The following is an 18580-nucleotide window of genomic DNA, read 5'->3' on the forward strand; positions in this document are numbered from 1 at the left end:
AGCATCTTCACAGTTCTATTTTTGCACACATCTTTTAAGCAGCACAAAAATAAATTATTGCTCTATTCAGTAGTTCAATTTATTTTGCTTGACTTTATCTCTGGAGAATCTTCTGAAGGGAATGTGAAAATCAAATGAAATACTGAAGTAACACACAATGCACCATAGATTGGGATGTTGACCACTGGAAAAGTGAGGAATCATGAACATGTTGGCAGCAAAACCAGGGAGAACCTAAAAAAGTCAGGTTTTCAGCTGGTATAATATAGGCATGGTATATGCAGGCTAAACAGTGTACATACTATGCCACAGATAAAATTAAGCAATTCCAGGATTGAATCGAAGATTTGTCATGTTGTCACATCTAGTTGGGAATAGTGGCAGTCACTCCCATTCTGGCTCCATCTGTATCCTCAAAATAGGAGAATCCCGAAGCAAAAGTGAAATGATTAAAACCCATCTTTGGTTAGGGGTTTTCCAGATTACTACCTTGGTTCACTCCTGAGTTTCCCATCCTCACAGATGGCAGCCTAAAGCCAATTTGAATCTCAAAAGCAAAACAGCTTAATACACAGGACAAAGCAAAGGTCACACATCCTAGATATGACCTATGTGTCGGAACTTGCCTCCCAGTGGGCTTTGGCATTGCTGGAAGCAGGCGTGCTGATTTCAGAGGAATCAGAAACAATGAAAATCTGCCATTACTTTATTGCCTGAATCCAATATACTCCTATACTCCAGCCCACACTTCCCCAGTTGATGAGCAAATCCTACGGGAGATCAACTTATCCTATTGAAAACTTTGGCATATAGATTCTGATTTAAAGTGGTAATAATGAGACCTCTCAATGGTCATCCAGTAGAAGTGACAATCATTTCTTTAAACATTTGAACCATTGTGGGACACGTTCCTTTTACACATAAACCGAGCTACAAGATTTATATGAGCTTTTAATCTGTTTCACATTTAATAGAGGAAAATTGAACATGTCACACTCAATCACTGGTATTGATCACAAGATTAGATTACTATAGTGTTAAATGAAGACAAAACATAATTCTGAATATTGCTACAAGATTAATTACTTCAGTTTACAGTGAAAATTCAAAGTGGCATTCAATCCAATGACCCTCATTCCTCCTCCTTTATTACAGATATTCCAGCAGACAACATAGTGCCTTGGCACGTAGACGAGAGTAAGATTAAAACTTGCTGAACAAAGAGGTTAATATTCAATGACCTTTTTTATTAGATTAAAAATTAACCATTCGATGAAGGAAAAGCAGCCCATGAAAGATTTACTGGCTTGATATTAAACCTTTGTAAAGGTATCAGTAAATTTCATTTTTCTTTTATAGATTTGAAACAATGATGGCTAAAAATAGAACACTCTTGCCCTCTGCTCTGTACATGGAAGGCAGCATTAAATTCAGAAGCTGCAGTTCATTTTGTTTTCTCTAGCCAATATCTGTTTTTCTGGCAGTAAATGGTGAAACTTACCCTCCCTGGCCAATCACAGGTGTTACTGTAACATCCTGCTGGATGTTGTCTCCTGCTTTCCGCCTTGCGTAGTAAATTCCTTGCCACTCCTGTAAAGCACATAGAGGATTAGCTGACAATTGTTGCTGTTCCTTTCCGCGCCATGTGCTGCATTAGGTGGCAACCTTGCAGTTTCTGTTGTATTTTTGTCTGTTTTTTTTTAATAAGGCCGACTTGCTAGCTGGACACTCAACCCAACATGAATGGAAAGTGTGCAAGGAGCATGCTGGATTCGAACCCGGGACCACTCACCTCGATGGTGCAAATGCCAATACACCACTAGCCGTCTTAGCTGACAATATAGGAATAAGAATTTTTTTTAAAAAGACTGGATTGAATGTAATGTATGGTGCACGGGCCTTTCTCTTTGGGTTTTCTATAGTAGTATGAAACTTCAGTGGCTTTCAGCCTCTCACTGTGCAGGATGAGCCATTATCTCAATAGTGAGTGTCCTGTAGTCTAACCCATCATGGTGATACGGCTGCTATTCTGAACCATCCCTAACCAGTCACTTTCAAGGTACTCTCTGTGCTGAAGTGGTTGCTATTTAAATGATGCTTAAATTGGCAGCTGCATCCCTCATTCAGAAACAAAAGCACACGACGTTCCTTCCAAAATACTGATCACTTGAAAAGCAAGGCACTGTATGTTTAACTGCTTCCCCTACAACTTCTGGTTTTAGTCACCCATTGGATGTGGAGACTGCTGGGAAGACTTTGGACCAGGTAACATGCTTGGCCAAGCAAGTGTCCACTGGGATTAGGGTGGTTCCTGAATTGAAACCAAGCCTGGAACAATGATCAAAATCTGGGCCAGCAATCAGGATTTGAGGCACGGGCTGAAGAAAAGTGCCTGGGTCAGGCGTCAGGGTAAGAGATTGTAGCTGTCTTGAAAGTCATTAATCCTGAATTAAATTTTAGCTCTTAGTCTACAGGATTGAATTTCAGGAGTGCTGTACAATGCACAATCATGATGATAGGCTACCTGTAGTACAAATGACCCAAGACTGATTTCTAACACCAATGTGTCTGCTAAACATCCTTTCTTTGGGATGGAGTTGGCATCTATGAAAGCAGAAGGTTAGAACTCCTGGTCTGCTGATCCCCTAGCAACAGAGGAGGGGACCTGACATGTAGGTCCATTTCCAATTACTCTTTCTGCTTGAAGAGCTTGGATATTTCAATAGCAGAATACTAAAGGCCGTAGCGTCAGTAATCTCAAATTGAACTTCTACTTGGTTGGCCTGAGATATTTGCTGCAAGGCACAACCAAAAATGCACTGATAAAAAGGAGGGATTTGCTACATATTAGAAACATGCCAAATGCCAAACAATCCAAACAGTATTTAATGGAAAAATCATGGAAAGGCTCACCCAAAGTAAAGGGGTCTTTATTTTGCTTCAAACTTGTAGTAGCTTGAGAGTGCAGAGGTGAGATAGGGTCCTTGATCAGCCCACAGTTAGTGATGATGGGAATTGTGGTTTATGCTCTGACGGTATTACAGGGGCAGGGGAGGATTTCACAGTCAAGGAGCTCGATTGGAAATGTTGTAGAGGTATTTGTTTGGAGTTGGAGAGCTCAACAAATTGGTAAATTGGTTTATTACAGTTCAATGTTCAAAGTATGTTTATTATCGAAGTTTGCATACAGAATACAACTCTGAGGCAGCCACAAAGCTAAGAAACACCACGGAATCTGTTCAAGAAAACTTCAAGCAGCCCACACATGAATAAGAAGAACAAATTGCACAAAGAGCAAAAAGCAAAAGAAGAATACATTTGAATATCGAACATCAACCTGATAGTGTACACCTACACCTCACCTCAGGGACTGCAGTGGTTCAAGAAGGTAGCTCATCACCACCTTCTCAAGGGAAACTAGGGACAGGCAATAAATGCTGGCTTAGCTGGTGACACCCACATCCCGTAAATGAATAAATTAAAAAAAAAGTATTAGGTTCAGTTCAGTTCAGCGCTGCACTGCTTGCTAGTGCAAGCCACAGGACCATTCTTCAGCAAAGCGCCCCAGTCCATGTCGATCACCTCGATCAATTCATTCAGAACAGCAAAAAAAGAATCCAGAATCCAGGAACACATGCAACATGAACTTCAAAATCTCCAAAACTGAGCCCACAGCCTTGTCGAACAATCCTGGCAACGTGGATCCCAAGACAACTGCACTCTCCTCTGACAGTAGCTAGTGAGAGGGAGAGCAAGACCAGTGAAATGCAGGCAGGAGGTGCTGAACACCCAACCCATCCTCCATCCTCATCGACTTCGGCCTTGCTCAACGTCTCAGAGAGAAGCAATGGAGTCAGTCATAGGCCCATGTTCCACCTCCAGGCTACCAGGTCTCTAGGCTGCACACTCTGCTCCAAACCTCACTGAGCTCTCTGAGAAAGTGCAAAATACCAAATTGCTCAATTGGCCCCAAAACCCACCAAAAAATGTAAATCTCAGGTGCCAATCCCATGCAGCTTAGTGATAGAAGAATATTTGAAAGAAGTAGTAGTAAAAGAGTAGTTTTCTGAAATGCCAAGCAGAACATCGCCCTTTTTTGCATTGCTCGCTGTACACCATCCACAAGCTTACGTAGAGTGCAGTGGAAAAACTTTGTTTTGCACACCACCTGTGCAGATCATTTCATTACAGCATCGAGGTAATGAAAATATTATCAGAATGCAGAATAAAGTGTTACAGTTATTAAGAAAAGTGCAGTGCCAGCAGATGATAATGTGCAAGGCCATAACAAGGTAGACTATGAGATGGAGTTCATTGTATTGTATTAGGGGAGTGTTCAATAGTCTCATAACAGCAGGATAGAAGCTATCCTTAAGCGTTATAGTGTGTGCTTTCAGGCATTTATATCTTCTGTCCAATGGAAGGGGAAGTGGGGAGAAGAGAGAATGTCCAGGGAAGGTGGGTGAGAAGTGTGGACAGAGTCTACAGTTGGGAGGCTGGTTTCCGTGGTGTGCCTGGCTGTGTCCACTCCTTGCAGACTTGGATAGAGCAGTTGCCATACCAAGCCGTGATGCATGCAGATAGGATACACTGATGAAAACGGGTTAATGCCAAACATTCTGTGAAGGAAGAAGAGGCGCTTGTGAACTTTATGGGCTGTGGTGGGCCACGGCAGGTTATTAGAGATATTCACTCCTGGGAACTCTCTCAGCCTCAGAACCATTGTTATAAACAGGAACATGTGGACTAACCACCTTGCTGAATTCTTTTGTTTTGCTGATATTGAGGGAAAGATTGTTGTTATGACACCTTGCTACTGGGCTCTCTATCAACCTTTCAAGAGTGAAGAGACCAGGAAATGTCCACGGCAAAACAGTTCACTGTAGGAAGGGTCCATGATCAAACTGTACCATGGTTTATGATACAACAGTAGCTTATGGAGATGAGGGTGGCTTAGGGTCTTGCCAACAATCCAGGATCCAATTCCCCTTGAGTGAGAGGAAACAGTTACAAGGAATTGGTTATTTAAAACTGAGGTGTGCAAAAATTTCTTCCCACAAGGTGATGGTGAACAAAGGCTGTGTGGAACTGACACAGAAAGGAAACTGGGGCCTGGGGCCCGGAGCCCGGAGCCCGGGGCAGATCTGCCAGGATTATACTGAATGTTGGGTCAGGCTTGAGGGGCCCTTGGGCCTTCTCCTGCTTCTTTGTGTTTTCTTGTCAACATGGCCATCTGTTACCATGTTTTTAAGCGCTCTCATTAATTTTGCCATCAGCATTCACAATTAACACATTAAAAACTTAATGAACTAATTTGCTATTGTGTTTATTGTGGTATTAACAAACATTAATATATGACTCTAGTGAAAATCCATCTCATTCAATTCATCTCCAGGGAAGGAAAACTGCCTTCCTTACCTAGTCTGGCCCATAACTGAGTCCATATATGCCAATGTGGTTGACATTAAACTACCCCTGAAAAGGCCAGCAGGGCACTCAGTTCAATGGATGGTTAGTGATGGGCAATAAATTCTCGAACACTTCTGCAACACCAGGAACACATTTCTCCCATAAGAAAACTAATAAAATGATGAGATCAGCGTGCAGGTTGTTTTCCCTACCATTAATTTAAGCAAAAATGATAATAATAGACATCCCACCCTGCAAAAACTCATTTCAGGGAGGTAGCACCCCTGCCCCCCGCAACCCCATATTCCGCACCCCCCCCAGTCGACCTCCAAGGGTGTATGCAATACTTTGTTTAGTGATTTTGTCGAATCTGTAAACCAAAACTGTGTATATGCAGAAAATGTGACATTAAAATATGTACTTATATTATATTATCATTGTGTTGCCCTTAAGGCATTTGTTTAGTTTATTATATTTTCGTTTTAGTAATTCGTTTGTAATCGTTTTCTAGTTAAAGTTAAGGTTGTTGTAAGTAAATTTGTTGTCTGTGATATATCGCGCATGCAATGACGTCACACCCGGTTTCACTGCGTCTTGTGGGAAAATACTGGTTTGGAGAAACGGGAAGGAGGGGGCTTGCGTGTGCAGGATCAGCGTGAGAGAAGTTTTCTTTCTACGCACTAGAAACATCATATAAGCAACGCTGTAAGTTCATAAGATAATTGATATGTTGAAGTAAAAATATTAATGCTGATTCTGTTAAAAGTAATGACGGTTGATAAAGTTTATGTTCTTTGTTATTTAAAGAGTTGCGGATAGTTTCTGTTGAAGTATTTAAAGCAGTTGATGGCGTAGGTAGATTCTGACTGTACTTGTACTTTAATGTAATACAGTTTGTTGTAGTTTTATTTTTCCAAGTATTTATGATGCAAATGTGATGCCAAGAAGGAAACAAATACTGTATATATTTTGTATTGTTTTATCAACAGTTTTCACCATACGTTAATGTAGAAGAGTGAACAGTAAACGGTTAATCTTACTGGGATCGCGCCTCATTGACTCCGGTTTATACTTGGTGTTTAGTTCAGAGTTTTTACACCTGTGCGAGAACACTACAGTGAAAAGGCGGCATTACCAGGTGTTTCAAATGTTACGATGGCATCACGATCCAGCATCAAGTCGTTGCCATCCAGCACCAGGAGCAGTAGGGTATCAACAAATAAGACTGCCCACACAAGATCTAAAGCAGAAACTACTAAGGTGCGGGCATCATACTCGCACAGGAAGCATAACTGAAAATGGAAAAGGCCGCCAGAGAAGCCAAAAACCAGTTGGAAAGGGTAAGGATAGAGTCAGAGTTAGAAGTGCTGACGCTACACCGAGAAGCCGAAGCTGCCAGGGTGGAAGCAGAGTTATTAGAAACTGCTGAAGAAATGCATGTTCTGGAAGAAGTAAAATCTACTTCAGAAAGGACCAGATTGGAATGCACTAGCGACTACGTCCGATCTCAAATGAACCTGAAGATTCGTTCTTCCTCTCCATACTTATATGCTAACGTCCCATTTCATGAGGAGTCAAAGAGAGGCCCAATTGCATCACATCCATCTGAGGAAGACAATTTACCCTTGCAACTTCGCGACGAATTCAAGAATGAAAGGGCTGATGACAAATACTTCTCGACACCAAACTTACCAGTTTCGGCAAGAGGAGAGGCAAAGGCTGAATTCAGAACATCAAATCCCATAACAAATGTACACCCTCAGTCATATACCCACCGACATATTCCCCCAGCCAGCATGCCACTTGCAGTTGAACCCATGGCACAGTATTTAGCACGACGAGATCTCATCACTTCAGGACCACACCAGTTTGACGATAAGCCTGAAAATTACCATGCATGGTACTCCTCATTCGCCAATGCTATCCACGGAATCCAGCTTGGAGCAACCCAAGAGTTGGATCTTATGACAAAATGGCTGGGGAAAGAATCATGCGAACAGGTGAGATGCATACATTCAGTGTACATCAACAACCCCAAGCTAGCCTTACGCAAAGCATGGGAGAGACTTCGGGAGTGCCATGTGGCCCCTGAAATTATTGAAACGGCACTATTACGACATCTGGAAAATTTTCCTAAGGTGTCAGCCAAGGACCACACTAAGTTAAGAGAGCTCGGAGATCTACTCATGGAGATTGAAGGCACTAAAGAAGACGGCTATTTAACTGGCCTGTCATATTTAGATACTTCATATGGGATTAGACCAATCATGGACAAACTTCCATTTGGGCTGCAGGAAAGGTGGGTGTCTGTTGGCTCAGAGTACAAGGAAGAGAACAATGGTCGATTTCCTCCCTTTGAGTATTTCACTAGGTTTTTGTGCAAGGAGGCGAAGAATCAAAACGACCCTAGCTTCATGAGTCAAGGTAGCAGTACAATCCACACCAAGCCAGTCAAATCCACTTTGAATAATTTTAACATCAATAAACCTGTCTCAGTGCGTAAAACTGAAGCCTTTACAACTAACAATGATCCTTGCAAGAATTGTCCATTGCACAACAAACCCCACCCCCTCAAAAAATGCAGAACGTTTAGGAAAAAATCCTTTGATGAGAGAATGGCTCTTCTCAAGGAAAGAAATATGTTTTAAATGCTGATCCTCTACCTCTCACTTCACTAGAGAGTGTACGATCCCCGTGAAGTGCTCGGAATGTAATAGCACTAATCACGATGGGGCCATGCACTCCGGCCCGTTACCGCAAACCGACAAAGCTCCTTCACCCTCACAAGAGGATGGCGGGGAGGGAGAGGCTCACTCCAAGACAACTGTTGTCAGCTCGAGCTGCACAGAAGTTTGCGGTCAAGGTCTGTCAAGCCGTTCTTGTTCAAAGATCTGCCTCACTAAGGTGTACCCTAAGGCAGCCAAAGACAAGGCCATCAAAGCCTATGTAATTCTGGATGACCAGAGCAATCGCTCACTAGTCAGACCAGAGTTCTTTGACTTGTTCAACGTAGAGAGTAATTGGTTCCCATACTACCTTAGAACTTGCTCAGGCAACGTAGAAAGATATGGAAGGAAGGCAGAAGGCTTCCAGCTCGAGTCGCTGGATGGTAAAGTTGTCATCTGTCTCCCTCCGCTCTTAGAGTGCAATGAATTTTTAAATAACCGCACCGAGGTCCCGACACCAAGCGCTGTGCGACACCAGTCACATCTCCACCACATCGCCAAGCACATCCCAGAACTGGACCCAAAAGCAGAAATAATCCTGCTACTCAGAAGAGACGTTCTCCAGGTGCACAAGGTCAGGCAGCAGGTCAATAGACCACACAACGCCCCCTTTTCCCAACGCCTGGATCTGGGCTGGGTGGTGATAGGAGAGGTGTGCCTTGGCAATGTACACAAACTGACAGTTAACACACTCAAGACCAATGTGCTAGAGAGTGGCCACCATTCAATTTTTCAACCCTGCACAAACTTCATGTGTATCAAGGAAGCACGACAGGGCTTTAACAAGTGTAGTAAAGTAACTGACAAGACACTGGGACAGTCAGTCTTCGCTCAAACTGAGCACGATAATAAACTTGCTCCATCAGCACAAGACGCCATCTTCTTAAAAATAATGGACACCAAGGTCTTCAGAGATGAAGCAAATAATTGGGTCGCCCCACTACCTTTCAGAGAACCACGCCAGCGTTTGCCAAACAACAAAGAGCAGGCAGTCAAGCGGTTCACGTCCTTGCAAAAAACCCTGAAAAGGAAACCTGAGATGCAGCAACAGTACGTAGCATTCATGGAGAAGATCTTCGCTAATGGACATGCCGAGGTAGCACCGCCACTGAGAGAAGGCGAGGAGTGCTGGTACCACCCAACATTTGGGGTTTACCACCCACAAAAGCCCAATCAAATCAGGGTGGTCTTTGACTCCAGTGCTCAATGCGCTGGTATCTCCCTTAACGACGTGCTCCTCACAGGCCCCGACCTCAACAATACCCTTCTTGGGGTCCTGCTGCATTTCCGGAAGGAGAAGGTTGCAATCCTAGTGGACATCCAGCAGATGTTCCATTGCTTCTTAGTACAGGAAGACCATCGCAATTTCCTCCATTTCTTATGGCACAAGGACAATGACATTAACAAGGAAGTCATCGAGTACTGGATGAAAGTCCATGTTTTCGGCAATAGTCCATCACCTGCCGTGGCCATCTATGGGCTGCGAAGAGCCATCAGAGAGGGCGCACAGGAGCATGGCGATGACACTGTTAAGTTTGTAGAAATGCACTTCTATGTCGATGATGGCTTGATATCACTATAGAAAGAAGACGAAGCAATCGATCTGCTCCGATGTACACAAGCCTCACTCGCTGAATTCAAACCTCCGCTTGCATAAGTTCGCATCAAACTGTCAGGCAGTAACGGAGGCCTTTCCACACGATGACTGTGCTCCGGCAATCAAAGACCTAGATTTAGATGGAGAAACCATACCCACACAAAGGAGTTTGGGCCTCCTTTAGGAGATTACAACTGACACATTCACGTTCTCCGTGCCGACCGTGATCAAGCCATTCACCCGCTGTGGAGTTCTCTTCACTGTCAACAGTGTTTTTGATCCCTTGGGTCTACTGGCGCCAGTTACGATCCAGGGAAGAGTCCTTCTCAGAGAACTTACCTCTGAGCTCTCCAACTGGGATACTCCCCTACCAGAAGACAAGCTAAACAGATGGGAGGCTTGGAGAGATTCACTTCAAGATCTAAAACAGCTTCATATCCCACGTAGGTACACTGCAGACAAATTGGCCCAAGCAAAGGATGTCATCCTTAAAGCAACTCAAAGAGCAGCTTTTGCAAGGGAGTTTTCGGCCCTCCAAGTTAATAAACCAATACCAAAGGACAGCCCTTTGAGGAAACTCAACCCGATCCTGAAGAACGGTATCATTTGCATTGGAGGCCGGTTAATACACTCTCACCTTTCAGCTGCAGAAAAGAGCCCAGTAATCCTGCCCAAGGCAGCCATGTGTCCTTACTGCTCACTCGCCATTACCATGAACAGGTAAGGCATCAGGGCCGTCACCTGACAGAAGAAGCAATCAGGGCAGCGGGACAGTGGATCTTGGGAGGCAAAACACTGATCAATTCGGTACTCCACAGATGTGTAAACTGCAGGAAACTGCGAGGGAAGATGGAAGCTCAACATATGGCGGACGTCCCACCAGAACGCCTCAATGCCTGCCCTCCTTTTACATATGTGGGGCTCGATGTATTTGGTCCCTGGACTATCATCATTAGACGCACAAGAGGAGGACAAGCAGAGAGCAAACGGTGGGCCATCCTGTTCAGCTGCATTAATGCTCTCAGGCGCTTCTTTGCACTAAGAGGCCCTGCAAAACAGTTAAGGTCTGATTGCGGCATGAACTTTGTTGGAGCGTCCAAGGAGCTCGGGATGGACAAAGCAGTGCAAAGGTACCTCAGTGAGCAGGGATACAACTGGGAGTTTAACACACCACACGCCTCTCACATGGCTCATGGGAGCGGATGATTGGTATCGCCAGAAGGATCCTTGATTCAATGTTTCTGCAGCAACGCACTCGACTGACCCACAAAGTACTGTGCACACTAATGGCAGAGGTCACAGCCATTATAAATGCACGACCACTCCTACCTGTCTCCTCTGACCTGGAAAGCCCCTTCATACTCTCGCCATTAATGCTCTTTACGCAGAAGGCAGGAGCTCCCCCTCCACCTGGGGACTTCTCTGATAAGGATTTGTACACAAAGCAATGGAGACAGGATCAGGCTCTCGCAAATCAGTTCTGGTCTCGTTGGAGACATGAATATCTACCTTTGTTGCAACATAGACAAAAGTGGACAGAACCTCGCAGGAATCTTCAAGTTGGAGATTTAGTCCTGCTCAGGGACAAGCAGATCGCCCGCAACTGCTGGCCAATGGCCAGAATCACTGCCACATTCCCTGGTAGGGATGGACATGTCAGGAAGGTTGAGTTGAAAACTTCTGACCAAGGTGATGTGAAAACTTACCAAAGGCCAGTTATAGAAGTCATTCTACTTCTACCTAAGGACTGATTTAGAGACTGAAGTTTTGTATTATGTTCATAGTGACCTTACAAAGGTCAGGCAGGGAGTGTGTTGCCCTTAAGGCATTCGTTTAGTTTATTATATTTTCGCTTTAGTAATTCGTTTGTAATTGTTTTCTAGTTAAAGTTGTCGTAAGTACATTCGTTGTCTGTGATATATCGCGCATGCAATGATGTCACACCCGGTTTTGCTGCGTCTTGTGGGAAAATACCAGTTTGGAGAAACGGGAAGGAGAGGGCTTGTGTGTGCAGGATGAGCACGAGAAAAATTTTCTTTCTACGCGCTAGAAACATCATAGAAGCAACGCCGTAAGTTCATAAGGTAATCGATATGTTGAAGTAAAAATGTTAACGCTGATTCTGTTAAAAGTAATGACGGTTGATAAAGTTTATGTTCTTTGTTATTTAAAGAGTTGCGGATCGTTTCTGTTGAAGTATTTAAAGCGTAGGTAGACTCTGACTGTATGTTGTACTTTAATGTAATATAGTTTGTTGTAGTTTTATTTTTCCAAGTATTTAAGATGTAAATGTGATGCCAAGAAGGAAACAAATACTGTATATATTTTGTATTGTTTTATCAACAGTTTTCACCATACGTTAATGTGGAAGAGTGAACAGTAAATGGTCAATCTTACTGGGATCGCGCCTCATTGACTCCGGTTTATACTTGGTGTTTAGTTCAGAGTTTTTACACCTGTGCGAGAACACTACAATCATGGAGTTGTATTTTTATTCTATTACAACTTTAAGCAATTCTACAGGAAATTTGGTCTCATCACGTTGGACATCAATAGAGTAGCTCCTTCGCAGCTAGCCAACTAGTTTAAATAACGTTAGCTATGCTAATGAATGGATGACACCTGTTAAACTCACCTCTACAAGTCTTTTACATTTTAATCCACCATGGGCAATAGAAAAGTCACTGTTGCAAACAGTGCAGCGAGCAACACTGTAATTGTTTTTGAGGTCGACTGTAAAGCCCGCCCACAGAGAAAACTGATAGGTCTACTCAGCACGAACAGAGACCAATCAGGATGATCCCTCTCGCTCTTCCTCTCAAAAAAAATTGATTTCCGGGATATTGTATATAATTTGCGGGCATCAGGGAGCTGCTATCAATATGCAGGAGAATCCTGGAACTTCCGGGAGAGGTGGGATGTCTGATAATATTTCAGAGAGACAGCATGGTAACAGGCCCTTCTGGCCCATGAGCCTGTGATGCCCAATGGCATCTAACCGGGTGATTAGTTCATGTACAGATTTGGTAAATGAGAGGAAACAGGAGCACATGGATGAAACCCACGCAGTCACAGGAAGAAGGTACAAACTCCTTACAGACAACAATAAGATTTGAACCTAGATCACTGGTACTGAAATATCATTACCCTAACTGCTGTGCTACTGTGAAGATTTAATGTTTAGAAAATAAATCTAATTTGAATGAGTTGACTTTTGAAGATATTTTGACTCTGGATCATTTTGCCTCTGAGGTTTGTACTTTAGCAAGACAGACAAGTTATATCTGCATCTTTGAAAGCCATTTTAGCCCCCATTGAAATCCAAACAATTCATTTTAAAGCACTATCATCCACTTTACATTCTACTGAAAGCTATGTATGCTTTTTACATCTAGAAAGAGACAGAAGGAATATATTATGCTTGCTTCTAAGTGTGGTGGAAGCAGATTCAATAGCAACTTTCAAAAGGGAACTGGATAAATCTCTGATGTGAAGATACTGCAGTTGATCAGAAGAGGGCAGGACGACTGGATTATGAATATTTTTTCCAAAAGTGCCAGCTGTAACATGATAATCCTTATGATCTTTCTGTGCCATTTAACTCTCTGGTCCTACCCCAGCCTACTGCATAGCCTCCAGTTTGACCTTGCAAAGCTGATGGGAAAAAAGATCAAAGCCAATAATTCACTTTATACCTTGCAATAAGAAGTAAATAAACAAATTAAATTTATACTTCAGCCTTGTTAATTTGAATGAAAATTGGCTGATTAAAGTGTGGCAGAGAAGTATATCAAACTCCCTCTGCTAATTCTTTGTGTAGAGAAGATGAGATATATTCATCTATATTCGGCTAGAAGTTCTAAGTAGATGATCCATCTTGAGTTCCTTCTAAAAATCCCACCATCACAGAAGACAGTTTTCAGACAATTTGGTTCATCTTGATATCAAGATATGGCTGAGAGCACTGAATACAGCAAAGGCTACAGGGTCAGACAGCAGTCTAGCTGTAGCAGTTGAGATCTTCCTTCCAAGCTGTGTTGCAAGTCAAGGTGCTTCTGTAGTTACCACATTAGGATCTGTCCTGCAATACTGAAAATTGTTCATTTTATGTCCTGCTCACAAAGAGCAGGACAAATCCAACCGGGCTACTTACCTCCTATTCAATCAACTCTCAATCATCAACCTGATGGAAGGAGTCAGTGAAAATTTTATCAAGTGCCAATAACCTGTTCACTAATACTCACTCTGGGTTCCACCAGAACCACTCTACTCCAGACACATCACCTTAGCCTTGGCCTAACCATTGATCAGAAAGTCAAATCCCACAGCTGAAATGACAGTGACTTCCCTTGTCATCAAGTTCAGATGTGAGTGAGTGTGGCATCAAGGTGCTTTGGTAAAACCGACACTGGTGGTGACATGGGGGAATAGGCGTCACTGGTAACAAATGATGGCTGGGCCTGGACAGATTCCTAAATAATCTATTTAAAATGAAGACTGAACAAATTTTGTTCAGTTGGAACTGGGATATTTTTCTCTTCAATGAATTTGAAAGCTGAATACCTTTGTCCAAGTTCACTAATCACCAAGTAACAAATAACAAGCCTTGTTTTGAGTTTCTGGTGGGGGTAGTAGTAGTAGTCAGTGGCTGAAATGCCTGTTCTAAAACTATTGAATATGGGTTTTCAGCTCCTGCATTTCCCTCTTTCTCACAGATTTGCATAGTACAGAGAATACCCGTGAGACAAATTAAATAGTTCACATTAACAAATTTTAAAAAATTGAATTGCATTTACACACACTTCCTTTCGCTACCTCTGGATGGTCACGATGCTTAAGCCTACAAAATATCTCTGACATATAGTGCAACAAACAAAATGTTTGAGGAACTCAGTGGGTCAGGCATCATCTATGGAAGGAAATTGACAGTTGATGTTTTCAGCTGAAGACCTTCATTTGGACTAGATAAAGGGCCTCAACCAGAAACAGCATCTGTCAGTTTTCCTCCACAGATGCTGCCTGACTTGCTGAGTTCTTTCAATATCTTGCTTTTTGCTCCAGATTCCAGTATCTGCAGACTCTTATGTTCCAGTACATAGGCACAGTTGAAAAACATTAAGCAATCTTTATATGGTTGGAATCCACAGATATGTGAGATAAATATATGTTTGATTGGACTATATAAACTGCTGTTTCCATTGTAGTTTAACTTTCTAATGCTTGTTTGTATTTTTGCATTTATAATTACTTCTGTCCACGTAATTGTTCAGTGTGTGTTTTGGTAGTTGCAGTCATCTTTGTATCTTTCCGTAATTTCTTGGTTTCGGTGGCAGGCATCACTTTACTTGAATGGTAGCTATTTTACTGGTTAATTCAAGCAATGGAATTTGAATTGAATTTACTGTTATCAGCAGTCTGCTACAAGTGGTTTGGTCTCTTTGTCTTTGCTTTCTTCCTTGTTCTGCTTTTGCTCCTCATTATCCCCCATCCTCATTCCTTTGTTCTTTTAGCACTTATAAAAACAGCTGTAAGCACCGAGTTTTGTGCCTCATTCCTGACTTCAGAACAACCTCAGATCAAAAGCATCAGGATCTAACACATACCACTGACATAAAAAGCTAAAAGAATGACTTACCTTCCCTTTTTTGATGCATGTATTTATTGTATCAAGAAGATCAACTTTATTTTTGTCACTTTTGGGTAGTTCAGTAAGCTCTTTGCCAATCAACTCCCCTCTCTGATAACCCATCATGTGTTCAAATGCTGGATTCACATACTGCAAAAGAGATCAACGGTCAGGAAGGGGAAAGGGATTAAGGAACCAGTGCAGAGTACCGGCCATTGCCCTCAACAACAAGTGTGTCACCTTGGATACTTTCAGGGAGCGGGGGAGAGACCAAACAGAGGAAAGTGGCAGTGGGCGAGTCTCTGCACTGAGTCTGCCTCTGTGACTTAGAAGGTTGGGGGGGGGGGGTGCTGGGGGGGGAGAAGAGCTACGCTGTGGTGATAGGGGATTCGTTAGTTAGGGGAATAGATAGGAGTTTCAGTGGGCGAGAACAAGATTCCTGGATGGTATGTTGCCTCCCAGGTGCCAGGCTCAAATCAAGTCCTCAGCATTCTTAAGCAGAAGGTTGATCAGCCAGACGTTGGTCCATGCAGCCACCAATGACAAGGGTAGGACGAATGACAAGGTTCTGCATAAGGAGCTTAGGGAGTTAGGTGCTAAGTTAAAGGGCAGGACCTCCAGGGTTGTGATCTCAGGATTGCTAGTGAGACTAGAACTAGGAAGGTTACACAGTTTAATACGTGGCTATGGAGATGAAGGAGGAAAGGCTTAAGATTTCTGGATCATTAGGCTCTCCTTCCAGGGCAGGTGGGACCTGATTAGAAGGGACGCCTTGCACCTGAACTGGAGGGGGACTAGTATCCTACAGGAAGGTTTGTTAATGCTGCATGAGGTTTGGAGTTGGAGGGGGATGGGAACCAAAGTGCTAGAACAGTTAGTAGAGAGGTTGTGGAGACAGATGTTGGTAAGACCTCAGACAAAGTTAGGAATCAAAACGTGTGACTAGTGTCCTGAGCTGCATATACTTCAAAGCAAGAAGTATCATAGGAAAGGCGGAAATAATGCTGAAGATGAGGTAGCTGGTTTATAAATCGAGGCAATGTGTCGTGAGGAGAGGCTGTTCATAGGGCAAAATTGCACTCACAGGATGAGTTGCAATGTAAAAGGTGAACAAAATTGAAAAGGACGAATACAGGACTGAAAGGTGTTGTATTTGAAAGCACGCAGTATACGAAATAAGATAGATGAACTTGCAGCACAGTTGCAGATTGACAGGTATGATGTTGTAGACATAGCTGAAAGAAGATTTTAGCTGGGAGCTTAATGCCCAAGGATACACCTTGCATTGAAAGGACAGGCAAGGAAGGCAGAGGCAGCGGCATTGCTCTGTTGGTAAAAAATGAAATCAAATCATTAGAAAGAAGTGACATAGGGTCGAAAGGTGTGGAATCATTGTGGATAGAGCTAAGGAACTGCAAGGGTAAAAAAAAACCCTGATTGGAATTGTATACAGATCCCCAAACAGTATTAAGGATGTGGCTTACAAATTACAAAGGGAGACAGAACAAGCATACTGCAGGGGCGATGTTACAATAGTCATGGGGAACTTCAATATGCAGATAGATTGGGAAAATCAGGTTGGTGCTGGATTTTAGGAGGTGCCTACAAGATGGCTTTTTAGATCAGTTCATGGTTGAGTCCACTAGGGGATCAGCTATTCTGGATTGGGCGTTGTGCTAAGAACCAGAACCGATTACAGACCTTAAAGTAAAAGAACCCTAATGGGCAAGTGATCGTAATATGATCGAATTCACCCTGAAATTTGAGGAGAAGCTAAAGTCAAATGTATCAGTACTACAGTGGAGTAAAGGGAGTTAGAGAGGCATGAGAGAAGAGTTGCCAGAAATAATTGGAAAAGAACACTGGCACAGGCGACAGGAGAGCAGCAATGGCTGGAATTTCTGGAAGCAATTCAGAAGGCATAGGATAAATACATCCCAGAGAGGAAGGAGAATTCTAAAGGAAAGATGACACAACCTTGGCTAACAAGAGAAGTCAAAAACAACATAAAAGCCCCAAAGAGATTAAAATAGAGCAAAAATTAGTGCGAAGTTAGAGGATTGGGAAGCTTTTAAAAACCAACAGAAGACAACTAAAAAAGTCAATAAAAGATAGAGATGGAATACAAAAGCAAGCTAGCCAATAATATTGAAGTTTCTTCAGATACATAAAATAATAAAAGAGAGGCAAGAGTAGATATCGGACTGCTGGAAAACGATGCTGGAGAGGTAGTAATGGGGGACAATGAAATGGCAGATGAACTAAATGAGTATTTTGCATCAGTCGTCACTATGGAAGACACTAGCAGTGTGGTGGAAGTTCCAGGTGTCAGGGGTCATGAAGTGTGTGAAGTTACCATTTCTTGGGAGGATATTGGGAAATTGAAAGGCCTGAAGATAGATAATTCACCAGATGATGTACACCCCAGAGTTCTGAAAGAGGTGGCATTAGTAATAATCTTTCAAGAATCACTAGATTCTGGAATGATTCCGGAAGACTAGAAAATTTTAAATGTCACTGCACTCTTCAAGTAGAATGAGAGGCATAAGAAAGAAAACTATAGGTCAGTTTAGTCTGACCTCAGTGGTTGGGAAGAAGTTGGAGTCAATTGTTAAGGATGAGGTGTTGGGGCACTTGGAGGCACATGATAAAATAGGCCAAAGTCAGCATGGTTTCCTCAAGGGAAAATCTTGTCTGACAAATCTGTTGGAATTCTTTGAAGAAATAACAAGCAGGATAGACAAAGGAAAATCAGTTGATGTTGTGTACTTGGATTTTCAGAAGGCCTTTGACAAGGTGCCACACGAGGCTACTTAACAAGCTACAAGCCCATGGTATTACAGGAAAGATTCTAACATGGACAAAGTAGTGGCTGATTGGCAGGAATTAAAGAGTGGGAATAAAGGGAGCCTTTTCTGGTTGGCTGCCATGAGAAGTCTGTGTTGGGACTGATTATTTTTACATTATATGTCAATGATCTGGATGATGGAATTGATGGCTCCGTTGCAAAGTTTGTAGATGATATGAAGATAGGTGGAAGGGCAGGTAGTTTTGAGGAAGTAGAAAGGCTATAGAAGGGCTTAGATTAGGAGAATGGGCAAAGAAATTGCAGATAGAATACAGTGTTGGGAAGTGTGTGGTCATGCACTTTTGTAGAGGAAATGAAGGGGTTGACTATTTCTTAAATGGAGAGAACATAAAAAAACTGAGGTGCAAAGGGAT

The 18580-nt window shown here is 42.7% G+C and overlaps 1 protein-coding gene across 7 annotated transcripts in view; it reads right to left on the minus strand.

The window, feature by feature from the left end:
- Window positions 1-18580, minus strand: part of pde8b (phosphodiesterase 8B) — a 272856-nt gene that overhangs the window by 43355 nt on the left and 210921 nt on the right. For all 7 annotated transcript variants that reach the window (XM_073048236.1, XM_073048238.1, XM_073048239.1 and 4 more), the window contains exons 8-9: window positions 15368-15508; window positions 1502-1590 (exon numbers count right to left, since the gene is read on the minus strand). In XM_073048236.1, the coding sequence (XP_072904337.1) occupies window positions 1502-1590; window positions 15368-15508 (230 nt within the window). The remainder of the gene's footprint in view (window positions 1-1501; window positions 1591-15367; window positions 15509-18580) is intronic.

This window comes from Hemitrygon akajei, chromosome 6 (assembly GCF_048418815.1).
Source record: "Hemitrygon akajei chromosome 6, sHemAka1.3, whole genome shotgun sequence".
NCBI classification, from domain to species: domain Eukaryota; kingdom Metazoa; phylum Chordata; class Chondrichthyes; order Myliobatiformes; family Dasyatidae; genus Hemitrygon; species Hemitrygon akajei.